The sequence below is a fragment of the Fukomys damarensis genome, unplaced genomic scaffold (assembly GCF_012274545.1).
Source record: "Fukomys damarensis isolate Sample0158 unplaced genomic scaffold, DMR_v1.0_HiC HiC_scaffold_11, whole genome shotgun sequence".
In the NCBI taxonomy this organism is placed as follows: Eukaryota; Metazoa; Chordata; class Mammalia; order Rodentia; family Bathyergidae; genus Fukomys; species Fukomys damarensis.
In genome coordinates this window covers 40,028,049-40,041,422 of record NW_022900923.1, presented here as the reverse complement: position 1 = coordinate 40,041,422, position 13,374 = coordinate 40,028,049, and the positions used below count along the sequence as shown (strand labels likewise).

The following is a 13,374-nucleotide window of genomic DNA, read 5'->3' as shown; positions in this document are numbered from 1 at the left end:
AAAAAAAAAAAAAAAAAAAAAAATGTACTTATGCTGCCAGGGATTTAGCTCAATGGTTCCACCACCTGCCTTGCAAGCACAAGGACCCAAGTTTGATCCCCTTTACCAAAAAATAAATAAATAAATAAAGGGAGGAGGAAAAAAATGGAAATTATGACAACATCACTGTCACTGTCATTCCACGGCACTGGGAACTCTGAGCTATGCCGGGCAATACAGTACCCAACAGGCACGGCTAATCCCAGCACAGTGGCGTCACTGGCAGAACCCCTGGAAACGCTGCTTCCTAACTCCGCACCACTCCCAAGACTGAGTCAGAGCCCAGGCATTTGTGTTATTTATTCATAAATTCTCCCTGAGATCCCGTTATGCAGCCGGGGTTATTAATAATAGTGTAAAATTGGAAACAGAATGTCCAATTAATTATCAGACATCTTTGTGATGGAATATTCTGTCCCCATTAGAATTTATGTTTACAAAGAGTATGGTTTGCATGGACACAGAAAGGGGCTTGAGGAAAGCAAGATGTAGAATATTGGTAGAGAATGCTCTCCTCCACCACACACACACACACACACACACACACACACACATACCTGCAGGTACTGTGATAACGAGTGGTTCTATAACTTTTACATTCTTTTCTATATTTTCTAAATTTTCTACCAAGGTGCCTGAATGCTTTCTGCCAGGTGACTGAATTATATCCAGTCAGTCAGGGGCGGGTGCTGAGCAACGTTGATTTACAAAGACTGATCAAGGCTGAGGTGGCCGAAGGAAAGAGCTGTGTTATTCCATTTGGTCAGGGCTGGAATAACCTTGAGATTCCAGGACAGACCAAAGCCTACAGTTCAAGGAACCCTTTCAAAATATTAACAATGCCCCCAGCCTTCCTGTGAGGCAGTGGCAGTAACCAGGCTCCCCCATCCCTGTGGGCATCGCTGAGGGAGTGCACTGTATGTGCTGCCTTCCTCGGGGACCACCGTCCTGTGCCCACTCTTCACCCACACCAGTCACCTCCATCAGGAACACCAGGGCTGTGAAATGATTGGTGCAATTGGGGTCCTGGAGCATCTTCATGAGGAGGCCAAAGATAGGGCAGTTGTGCCAGCAGTGCTTCGTGACCAGGCACCTACCAATAAGAGCACCGTGCTCAGGATAGGGCCTGGGCCGTGGGAGAGGACCAGGAGCACAGAGGGGCCCCCAGCCAGGGATCCAGACTCAGCTCACCTGGCCACCACAGTGACTCCGTCATGGTGCCTTTCAGGATCAACAAGCAGCTCCCAGCCCCCGAGTTTCTCAATCTCAGACTCAAAGTTCCCATAACCGGAGCTAAGCAGCAGGGTCTTCAAGGCCTTCACGGTAGAACTGGGGAGATAACAGAAAGGAGGCGGGAAGGCACAGGCCACCACCACGCTTCTCCCTCTCCCCACCACCCTCCAGACTTCAGGAGACCTTGATGACTCCCAACCTCCCAGGGAACTGCTGCGAACTTTGGTACAGAATCTTTGTCAGCCTAGGAAGCCAGATTTAAAGAAAGAGCCTTTCCTAAAAAGCCCAGAAAGACTGTGTGAGATGTTGCATGAGCAACCTACTAAACGTCCCTCGAGAGGGCATGAGAGGGACGTTGAGTCCAGCAGGCTGGCGCCGAGCTGGGCAAGGGCGCCAGGCTGCTAATGCCCAGGGCACAGTCACTGACACACTGGCCCAGGGTACAAAGTACCTCACAGGGTCCACCCACTCAGCTACATGTCGCTGATCCTGGATCATTTCTGCATTCCCTTCCACCATGAGGAAAGAGGTCTGGAAGAGTAGCGCGATGAACAGAGGGGAGAAGAAGGTCTGCACCTCCATCTGCTGACTCGACTCCAGCAGAAGCTCATGGATGGCCCTGGTGGCCTGGGGGTGAGGAGTATAGTGAGGCCGTAATCATCTTGATCACCACTCCAAGGTTCTGTCCCCAGAAAGTCCCTTCCCACTGCCAATCACATGCCAGGCTTGCCTGGTGAAAGCCATTCTGCTTATAGCCAGTGAAAACTAACTTCCTGTGAACCAGGAAAGTAAAGGGCTGATTCTGGAATGGTGCTGTATTAAATACTCCTATAATCCTGGTGGTAGCGTTCGTCTCTCACCATCCTTGACAGTGAAGGACTGGCTGTGTGTCTGACCTCAAGGCACCCCAGGATGACTAGAATTCATCCTCTCTTTCTGTCCCCTGACATCTGGAAAACCTCCCTCCAGCCCAGTCCCAAGACTCTGCCATTAGAATGTTCAACAAAACCCTGGTACCTGGAAGGAAGAGGCCCACAGAGCAGACAGCCCAGCCCAGATCCCTCAAATCCCCTGCCCAGCTCCTGTCCCCCTGCTCTGCTGTCCCCTCCGTACAATCAGCGGGGAGATCTCTGCTCTCTGGCTGGGCTCCCGGTCCTGAGGAGCCTGCTGTGGAACCAGCCTCTGCAGCAGATGCTTCATGATGACTTCGCAGCCTTTCGGGAAGGACGCCAGGATCTCCCACGGTTTGCACACCTCTCTGCAGAGGCAGAAGCCAGCAGCACGGTTACCCCACAGGTTACCCAACTCTCCATGACACTTCCAAGGGAAGGGCTCTAGGCTCCTGGGCCAGCCCCAGTTCCTCAGCTTTCTTCCTTCTTTGAGTCTCCCTTCCTTCCCGCTCTCTTTTCTCCTTTCATTTCTTGCATCATTTCACCACCTCTAGATCTCCCTGTTCTCTGTCATCTCACACACTGGTACATCTGAAAACGCTCACTTGGTCTGGGAGCCTGATTTAAGAAAATATCTGAGACCAAGGCTTGTTGGTCGCAATTTTCCTTGTGACCCTGTGCTCCACGATCTCTTTACCCATCCACCACTGGAACATGGCCTCTGTCTTCCAGACGAGCCCCACACATGTGAGCCCATCACTCTGCAGGCCTAGTCTGGTCCTTGGCCCACATGCTCTCTTTCTCCTGGAATTCCACCAGTCTTTGCCTTTGCCTGGCTTAGCTCCCCACATCTAGACCTGACAAAATCATACATGGGAGAAAAGTACATATCTGAATAGTATTTCCTGCAACTAACATAATAAAACTTGAAGCAAATCTGTTTAATGGTGGTAAGAAATCATAGCCTTTTGAAGCAAGAGGAAAACAAAAACCAAAACTTAAAAAAAAAAAATCTACTGAATAACTTTCCTGGGTGTTTTTTCTTTTTCTTCCTTTGGTTTAAAGGCTTAGAGGTGGCTTAAAGGTGACTTTGGCTTAAAAGTGACCTCAGTGCTGAACTATGCAGCAGGCACAAGCAGCAAGATCTCCAGGTGAGAATCTGCCTGGCCAGAAGACTGGGAAAATGGGGCCCAGGGAGTTAGCAGAGGTGGAATCTTGGGTTTCTTTGTCTTTTTTTTTTTCCTTCTCCCATCACTGTCCAGGGCAACTTGAGCTGGGTAGTGGAAGCAGTGGTGGTGGCAACTCTAACACAGGCACCTGACTGAGACTTGTGGCCCCACAAGTCGGGGCGAGGGAGAAATTCCTATGATTTTTTTTTTTTTTTTGGTACCAGGGATGGAACTTGGGTCCTTGAACTTGCAAGGCAGGTGGTGGAACCACTGAGCTAAATCCCTGGCGCTCTGTTTTTACTTTGCATTTACTTTTGTGTGTATGTGATGCTAGGGCTCAACCCCAGGCACTGAAGCACACCTCAGCACCAGCTGATTCTCTCTCTCTCCCTTTCTCTCTCTCTCTCTCCTCTGTCTCTCTCTCTCACACACGCATTTCTTCACCCTCAGGTGGCTGTGCATTGATATTAACAAAGGCTACTAGAACTCTAAGAGGAAATCCAGCTTTTCAGGCAGAGGAGCTGGAAAGGGGATCCCTGGGATCAGAAAGTGACAGGAATCTTAGAGAGGAGGAAGCAGGAGAAAGGAATCCCCCAACTCTACACATGAGACGACACCATTCCTGCAGTCACTCCTGAGTTGCACACTCAAATAACATCACGACAGTGGATTGTTTAAGTACTATTTACAGTTGCATTAAAATACTCAGGCATAAAAGAAATAACATATTGCAATGTATATGTATATATACATATCTATATATGTGTATATACATATGTATATATACACATACACATTTGTATTTCCCAACACATATATATAATCTATATCATATATCATATATCATATCTATATATATGATATATATATGTGTTGAGAAATACAAAACATGATGAAGGAAATTTTTAAGAGATAGAAATAAATGGAGCAATGCTGGGAATTTAGCTCAGTGATTCCACTGCCTGCTTTGCAAACGCAAGGACCCAAGTTCGATCCTGGTACCAATAAATAAATAAATAAATAAATGGAGTGATACATCATGTTTGGAGACATAGAAGATGTCAATTCTCCTCATACTTATCTACAGAAGCAACACAATCTCAATAATAATACCATGAGAGTATTTTTTGAAGAAAGAAAAATGCCATATAAATTATAAAATTTATATGGAAAAGCCAAGGCAATAGAATAGTCCGAACAATTTTGGAAAAGAGTAGCAAAATTAGAGAACTCATAATTCTTGATCTCAAGACTCAACATAAAACTACACTTTTAGATTTCCAAGCATGTGCAAAGACCTGGGTTCAATTCTCAGTACAGGGCAGAGGGTGGGGAACACGACACTATCAGAGAGAGAGTGTGGCATTGATGAAGGATTGACAATTGCACTGACGTATAGATCCATGGTACAAAAGAGAAAGCTCATTGATAGACCCACACAAATACGGTCAAGTGATTTTTGATAAAGGTGCAAAGGCAATTTCATGAAGAAAGATTAGTCTCTGACAAATGGTGGAAAATAAAAGATAAATTGGACCCCGTCGATAAATTTTTTGCATTCTTAAGAGAATTAAAGACATTCTACAAAATGGGAGAAATTGTTTGTGAATCATATATCTGACAAAAGACTTTTATCCATAATAGAAAAAGACCTCTCAAAACTCAACAAGAAGGGAAAAAACCCAATTAAGAAACAGATTAAAGATTTAAACACTTGACCGAAAAAGATATATAAATGGCGAATAAAGATGCTCAAGGTCATTTGTTGCAGTTAACTGAGGATAATGAAAACTAAAACCACAATGAAATGTACTTGTTAGAACAGCTAACTTTATAAAACGACAATATTAAGTGTTGACAAAGACAGAAGCCAGTAGAAATCTCATTGTGTTACTTCTGGAAATGCAAAATGCTATAGCTACTGTAAAAAATATGTGTAGCTGCTTCTCTTAAAGTTAACAACCACATGCCTCCCATATTGTCCAGCTGCAATCCAATTCTTGGGAATTTACCCAAGAGGAATGAAAACTTATCTTTATACAAAAACCTGTACTCAGATGTTTGCAGCAGCATACTCATATTTACTAAGCCCTGGTTGCAGCCCAAATGGCGATAGATAAACTTGCTACACCCATACAATGGGCTATGACTTAACAATGAAAGGAATGGCCCTACTGACCCAGCCACATAAGTGAACCCCATACACATCATGCTAAAAAAAATGCAGCAGATTTAAAAGCCTACATACTATGTGATCCCAGTCATATGATGTTCTGGAAAGGGGGAAAGCACAGGGACTGAGGACAGGCCAGTGTTTGCAGGGGTTGAGGGTGGGGAAAGACACTGACTCCAGAAGGGGGCAACACAGGGAGATCTAGGAAGTTGTGCCTCGGTTGTGGTAGTGATGATTATGAGTATGCATTTGAGCAAATCTGTATAATTATATGTCAACACAGTGAATTTGCCTGCATATAAATTATTTTTAATTTAAGAAAGGAAATTATAGTGTAGCACACCCATACAATATAATATCAGGCAGTCGTTAAAATTATGCTCACAGCCGGGGATTTAGCTCAGCGGTTCGGTGGCCTGCCTCGCAAGCGCAAGGACCCGAGTTCAACCCCGGTACCAAAAAAATAAATAAAATAAAATTATGCTCACAGCCGGGGATTTAGCTCAGCGGTTCGGTGGCCTGCCTCGCAAGCGCAAGGACCCGAGTTCAACCCCGGTACCAAAAAAATAAATAAAATAAAATTATGCTCACAAAAGAATTTTAACTTGGGATATGCTATAATAAAATGTTAAATAAAAAATACAAACTGATAGATACAGTATGAACTTGACCTTTTTTTTTTTTGCAACCAGGGTTTGGTAAATATGAATAATGCCGCTGTAAACATTTGGGTGTAGGTTTCATATAAACACAAATTTTCATTCCTCTTGGGTAAGTTCCTAAGAACTGGATTCTGAATTTCACATGCTTTCCAACTTTTCTGTAATAAACTACACAACTCTTAGAATCACTGTACCGCAGATAAGTAAGAAACTATTACAAACAATGCATGGAGCAAAGCAGAAAGACCGTTGGGAGTGTGAAGGTGTAGAACTGGTACTGCCACTTACTTTTCCGTCTGGTCCTGTATCTTAAACAGTGTCAGGATCACTTCATCCGTGTAGGCCTGGGACAGGAGGTACAGGACCTTCTTTACGGTGTTCTGGGCGGTGGGCTCAGTGATGTTGTTCATGTGGATATAAATGTACTGGATGATTTCTGACACCTGCAAGGAGGCAGGGGGCGGTTCTTCCTATATGTGCAGCACCAGCTCGGCAGGGTTGCACAGCCAGGCCCCTGCGTCAGCTGCGGGGCTGCACACAATGGAGACAAGGCTTAAACTCAAGCTGACAGGAAATAAAACAGAATGAGCGCGCGCACACACACACACACACACACACACACACGAACCAAAAGGGAGAATTCTTAAGTGGACTTTGAAGCACTAAGCACCCCCACCAGGCTACCTTCCCAATTTCTGGAATAGAGTACTTCAGGATTATCTCCAGCATGCTGGAGGCGGCATAGATGTCATCCCAGCTGGAGCTGGTCATGCTCTCCATGGTCACCATGATCACGTCGGCTCTCTCCACAGGGGTCAGGTATTTCCTGAAGAACTGAGGGAGGACACAAGAGCTGCCTCTGCAGTGCCAGCATCTGCAGTGCCACAAGTGCCCCAAATTCTCTGGCCTCCAGGGACACGGGGCAGCCAGGATCCATGGAGGCAGGCCGTGGCTGGCATCTGACTGCTCTGCGTGCGAAGCCACCAGCTCTGAAGTCCCCAAGAAGGAGCAATGGTCCAGACAGTGTGACGAGGAGGGCGAAGCCAAAAGTATTTCTCCACCGAACGTGGAAGGCAGTCAGGTAAGCCCATTGGAAATGAATTCCGATGTCTGCTGCGTCTGCAGCATTCCAAAGCAGGAACTTCCATCAGGTGGAGCAAACCTGTCCCGTCTCAGGAGCTGCACATCCAGTGAAGTTTCATCATTAACAAGGTTGACGCCAGCTCTGTGCCTGGTTCTATTCGGCGAGCTGGGCACAGCTGAGAACAAGACCCCTGGATGCCTTTGCCCTCGATCAGGACAAATGAAGAAGCTGTAAGGAAGTGGGCGCGGACAGACTGGACCGGGTAGGGAAGGCTTCCTGGGCTCCATTCCCAAGGGAAAAGGGGAAAGCATTCCAGGCGGAAGGGACAGAATGTGTAATTGCCTGGAGTGCAGAGGAGTTTGGTTGATTGCTGTGCCCTGCATGGGAGACCTGGGCCAGGAGGAAAAGGAGAACTCAGACATGGTGAGACGGGGTAGTTAGAGCAGAAGCCACATCATGAAAGGCCTGTGAGTTAAGTGAGACAGTCTGGACCTCAGAAGACGGACCGTGCGGGATCGGTTTGTGGGCGGAGGAGAACGATAGGAGGAGGTTTGCATTTTAGAAACAGGTTCCAGCTGTAGCATAGGAAATGGTGTGAACCAGGTGTGGCTGGAGGAAGGGCAATCGTAAGAGGCCGCTGCAGTGAGCTGGGCAGGAGAGAGTGATGGACCGAGTCAGAAGCGCTGCAGCAGGGTTTGAGCCGCGGAGACAGACTCATGGCAGTTCAGGGGGCAGAACGGACAGACAGAGCTTTGCGCTGGGTGTGGAGAGGGAGGGCGGAAAGGGCAGAGAACGCCTAGTGGGTTTCTGGCGGGAGTGATTACACTGAGGCTGGGGACACCATCCCTAAGACAACGGACACGCCTTCACCGAACGGATGCTAGGCCCGGGCCACGGATAAAGGCGCAGGGAGAGACAATGGGGGTGACCGTACTTCCTTCTAAAATCCCTCTCTGACCTCAAACTTCAGTCAGCTTAAGCACAGGCAGGGGAATGGGCTTCACTCCTCCAGCCTCCTGTGCGTGCGAACTCAAGGCTGAAGACAATCCTGTCTGACCCCCTACGATGTCTCTCCCCAGCCCCTTCGCCTCTCTTCCTCCCCTGCCCCCTCACCCTCCCTACCCTGGGCATCCCGTGCACAGCACAGAGTGAGGGTTACCAGTGTGACATTCTGCATGCTGGCGAACCACTCCCCACGGAAATGCTTCTGCAAGTTCCTCAGGATGTTCACTGTCTTCTGCCTCACACCTCGGATCCAAAAACAGCAATTAAGGGGCTTGGCCTCGACAGGGAAAAAGGAACACTTTTTTCTTCCTTCCCTCCAAACCTCAGAGAGATCAACAGAGTTCAATGGTTTGCCTGACAGAATGAGGAGTGTTCCCTAGCACAAGGCCAATGGGTAGCAGGAGGACATGGCTGGGGACTCAGTCTGGTCACTCTCAGCCTCCACTGCCAGCCATGCCAGGACATGGACTGCTCCCACCCCTGCATGTGAACGCGGTGCACCACAACTGGATCACAAAAACCCAACATCTCTGAGGAGACTCTGGAGACTGCAAATTCTCGGGCACCTCTGTGTATGTTGCTGCCTATATCTTTGGTTTTCCTGGAGCAATAGGAGGCTCAGTCAAAGATTCCCAAATCTCTTCCCTGGAAAAGGATGCTGGTTTCCAGTAGGGGTGGACATCTGGGAAATCCTGAGGATCCAAGTGGATTCTATAGGTGCTGCAAGATTTGACTTCCCTCCTTGCCCCCCAAGAACTCCTTTACAAAGGACATTGTATCAGTGGTAGGGTTGGAGCTCATCCAGATAAAGTTCCCAGAACTTGTAATTGCTCGAGTAGGCTCCCTGGTCTTGGGGCATCCCGGCACACTGCCTCCAGTGCCCCCTGGTGCATGTGACACAGCATAGACACCCAGCAGCGCTGGGTCCTCGTAGCTGCAGATAAGCCCTGGGGCTCAGATCACTTACTTCGCTGAAGCACAAGGATTTTGGACAAGTAATGCAAAGCCTCTGACGCCCCCAGTCTGATCTCATGGCTGGAGTTCAAGCAGAAGAGGCCCAGGATGCCTATCAGCTTCCCGCTCATGGAAAACGACTCCATGTGCTGCCAGGAAGGGAACACTGGTTATCTCACCCTCCTGGAAGGTGCTTCTCCTACCAGGACCGTGGCAGGCCTGGGGGGAATTGTAAGATGAGGCCCCATCTCTGCTCCCCTCCTTCACCACAAAACCATTTGCCTATGTGAGTCCCTTCCCCTCCCCGGGTTCATACTCTGTCCTGGCCAAGAGGAACCTTTCTAATCGGCACCCAGAGGAAGAAGGCAGCCAGATCCCTAAAGCACATTAGTGGTGGGCAGCTGGGGCCCCAGCCTAGCTACCCAGGCCAAGGTCCCCCAGCAAGTGTCTAGCTAATTGGAGCTCACAAGGCCAGGGCCAAACATATGGGCACACTGACGAGGCGAGCCTCTTGTCTCATGGGAGCAGAACAGATCTGAATGCCCATACCCTCCAGGTACCACCTGCAGAGGCCTGGGCTCAGTCAGGTGCTCCTCGAGCTGAGAAGCAGGGCCCACGGGTCAGCACTCACCAGCAGTGTGGGGAAATTGCAAACAAATCGCAGCAACCGGGAGATGGTGCCCAAGGCCCGAGTCTGCTCATGCACTTTGTCTGACTGCGTTAACCAAGGCAAGATGATCTGCACAGGGAGCAAAGAGATGGGCAGTGCTTACTTCCCCACAGCTGCTGTCCCTGCCTTCCGAGTCTGGATTCCACATTCCTGATGCCAAAAAGACAAGTGGAAGGCAGTGTGGCAGGCACCAGAGTGCACGGACCAAGCAACTTGTGCCAGACTCTCTGGCACCTAGGTAAGTACCTTCAGAATCTCTTCCTGTGGCAGTGTTTGAAGACGGTGCTGCTCTTTCCCGGTAGAAATACAAAGCAGCAAGCAAGGACAGGTGGGAGGAGATGGAGGGATGGGGAATCTCTGGGCAGCACAGCTGCAAAACCCCTACCTGCTAGGTCAAGGGGAGGGGGAAATAGTCTCTGAAGGATGAGATTCAGAGTCATCAATCCCAGGAGATTCATAATAACAGGTGGGGGCGTGCACCAGGGATCCTAGCTGCTTGGGAGGCTGAGGCAGAAGGACTGCAGATCTGAGGCTTGCCTGGACAACTTAGCGAGCCCCATCTCAAAATAAAATAAAAAGGGCTAGGAATGCAGTTCAGTAACAGAGCGCCTGACCAATGTACAGGAGGAGGCCCTGGGTTCAAGCCTCAGTACCACAAAAAGAGGTCATGGGGGATGTGGAGGATAGATAATAGGCCCTCTGTACGGCTCGACTGTGGTTATGGTTATATGACTGGTGTATTTGTCAAAACCAGCTGAACTGCACACCAAGTGAATTACACTGTATGCAAATTATATCATGATTTTAAAAATGAAAAACAGGAAAGTCCTTAGGAAAACTACATAGTCCTCAAATATTTTTTAAAAAAATAGCCCTCTCTCTGATCCAGCTGCGTGTGCAAAGTCAAGTGTGAAATAAATGATATCACATCATTATGTAATTTGTAGAAAAAAATTATGTCTAAAATAGGTGCACTTGAATTTTTGTTTTAAAAACGACCAGCACTAAGACAGAAGAGAGGAAGGACAGAGTCTCCAGGAGCACAGCGTCAGGGGGCCGGTTCATCTAAACCCAACTTACTGCCCCAGGTACCTCGGAGAACCTCCTCTCCCCCTCGGACGCTGGCATCCCTGCAGCCATCCCTCCCCCGTCCACCTAATGCTCCTTCACAAGGTGGCGAGGAGGTGACCTAGAGAATTAATGACCGTTCCAAGAACAAAAGCAAAGAGTACACCCACCGTCTCGCCAAGACCAAAGAAACATCTAAGAGGTGCAGCAGATAATGAAGAGTTGGACATTAGAATGTTTACTGTTATTCCTTGAGAAACCAACAACTGCAAAAGGAAAATGTCAGCACATATTTCCAGCCCAAATATTTCGAGCCCAGGATTGTCTGCTCAGGATAGAGGAACGCATCCTCCCTGTTTCAGCTACCAATGGGTTTGTATTTTTTCCTGGTTTTTACTGTTTTGGTAAAATGAACTGAAAGAAAAAAATAGTAATACTACATGGGGAGACCTGGAACCGAACAAATCTGAAATTATTATATAGTAAATGCTTTTTTTTTCCCTTTCTTTCTTCATTTCAGATGGTGGTGCTAAACTTCCAAGTGCCATGAATTTTTTAAAAAGTATTTATTTTTAGGATGGGGGAGAAGATAACATTTCTGCTTTCTTATGTGAGTGTCTTTGGAAATGTACAGTAAGAAATTTCTCAAAAATAAAATTTGTACCCTTCAAAAAAAGAATGACCTCAAAGTAGCAAATATAATCCCAATGTGGTTGCATATAAAAAAACTTATTTCATCATTTTAATTTCATTTCTCACAATAAATCCATTTCCTCCATTACCTTGTGTGAAATGTTGGGAACTCTTTCTGCAGGGCTCCTCTGGTCTTTGCAGAGCAAGAGCCCCCGTAGGGCTCCACCTTGATCCTGAGCAGAGCTCGGTATTGCCACCCCCTGCAAGCCCCACAGTAACCCAGCATCTGTTACTACATCTGCAGTGAGGCTGTCTAGGAAGCACAGACCCTGCTTCTCAACACATAGAAACAAGACGTTCCAAAGAACTACTCCCCACATCCAAATGCGGATCAATTTCCCCCCTGGATGCAGCCCCAGTGCAGTTCTTTCATAAGATACCTGGGCAATCACTCCTATCTCTCCTCTGCAGTCACCACTAAGGTTTTATGTTGTCCCAATTAATTGCCATCTTGTCCATAAAAGGTGGTTTCAGGCAACTCTTAACTATTTCACCAATTCAAATTCACCCTAAGAAATGGCAATTTGTCATAACTAAGAACATTTTTAGAGGATCTAAAGACAATTCATGAAGTGCTTTGAGTCTCCCAAGGGACTCCATCAAGGAACATAAAAGCCAGGGTGGGTGAGGACTGAGCCACGTCCCTAGCCTCACCCCAACTTTTTAAAGACAGGTCTCACTAAGTCACTAGGTTGTCCTGGCTGAGCATGAACTGCAATCCTCTGGCCTCAGCCTGCCAGAGTGCTGGGACTACAGGTATGTGCCACATGCCCTGCTCCTGAGGTCTTTATCAGAGAGCAGTAACAGGCACTGTGGAGGAGCCAGGAGAAAACATTTTAAAGAAACAGAAGTCTGATGTGGATACAAAAGTTATTACCATCAAAGCTCCAACACGCGCAAGTTCTAAGACAGAAACAGGTCCTCGGCCTGATGGCTGTGCTTCTCAAACACTCCTTAGAAGGGCAGCTTGGAGGAGACCCAGGACTTGATCACAAGCAATGTTTATTCATGATGAACTTTAAGAACTGACCCATGGGTGTCGGAACAGAGGGACACCAGCCCACCGGCCCACTGCCCTCCAGAGACACAGGTCTAGAAGCAAGTTTCTCCAGCCACTTACCTCCAGGAAGTTTTCCAGTATGAGCATGTTGGGATCCATAGTGTCCATCACAAGAGCTTGTAACATGTCATCTAAGGCCTGGGTCACCTGATAAGTGAGGAGACAGGGCACATGCAGGGAGATGACTGCCACAGGGCTAGCCTGGCTCCCCAGGGACCTCCCTTCCTCCAACCCTGGTCCTTTTATACCTTTTATACCCTGTCACAGGAAGAGGGAGCCAGCTGGGCTTTGCCACCCCGGGTACCTTCTCATGGGGTGCCTTCCCTGGGTAACTTTTCTTGGCCTAATGAAAAGCACGACCAAGCCCAGCCCAAATTGTAGGACATACAGTGAAATGTAGGCATTTCGTCCCCAACAAAGACAGCCCCAAAGGATTCTCACCATTTCTGTCCATTCTAATTATAGGTACTTTGTGCATAGAGTAGGTTGTACTGGAGATTGAACCCAGGACCTTGGGGAATGCTAGGCAAGCACTCTCCCACTGAGATACTCATCCCAGCCCTAGATATTCCTATTTTTAAATCCAAAAATCCTTGGGAAGATTTGACAGTCTATACTGGTCAGTTATGAGCCTTATTTCTTTTTTTTTTTTTTTTTTTTTTTTTTTTTTTTTT

At 47.5% G+C, this 13,374-nt stretch overlaps 1 protein-coding gene across 2 annotated transcripts in view; it reads right to left on the bottom strand.

Moving 5' to 3' along the window:
• The window catches only part of LOC104876879 (maestro heat-like repeat-containing protein family member 7), a 26,253-nt gene that overhangs the window by 7,929 nt on the left and 4,950 nt on the right, over window positions 1-13,374 (bottom strand). For both annotated transcript variants that reach the window (XM_033762149.1, XM_010645119.2), the window contains 10 exons: window positions 12,761-12,847; window positions 9,841-9,948; window positions 9,223-9,358; window positions 8,410-8,498; window positions 6,851-7,000; window positions 6,455-6,609; window positions 2,386-2,530; window positions 1,724-1,899; window positions 1,231-1,368; window positions 1,018-1,132 (listed from right to left, as the gene is read on the bottom strand). In XM_033762149.1, coding sequence (XP_033618040.1) covers window positions 1,018-1,132; window positions 1,231-1,368; window positions 1,724-1,899; window positions 2,386-2,530; window positions 6,455-6,609; window positions 6,851-7,000; window positions 8,410-8,498; window positions 9,223-9,358; window positions 9,841-9,948; window positions 12,761-12,847 — 1,299 coding nt within the window. The remainder of the gene's footprint in view (window positions 1-1,017; window positions 1,133-1,230; window positions 1,369-1,723; window positions 1,900-2,385; window positions 2,531-6,454; window positions 6,610-6,850; window positions 7,001-8,409; window positions 8,499-9,222; window positions 9,359-9,840; window positions 9,949-12,760; window positions 12,848-13,374) is intronic.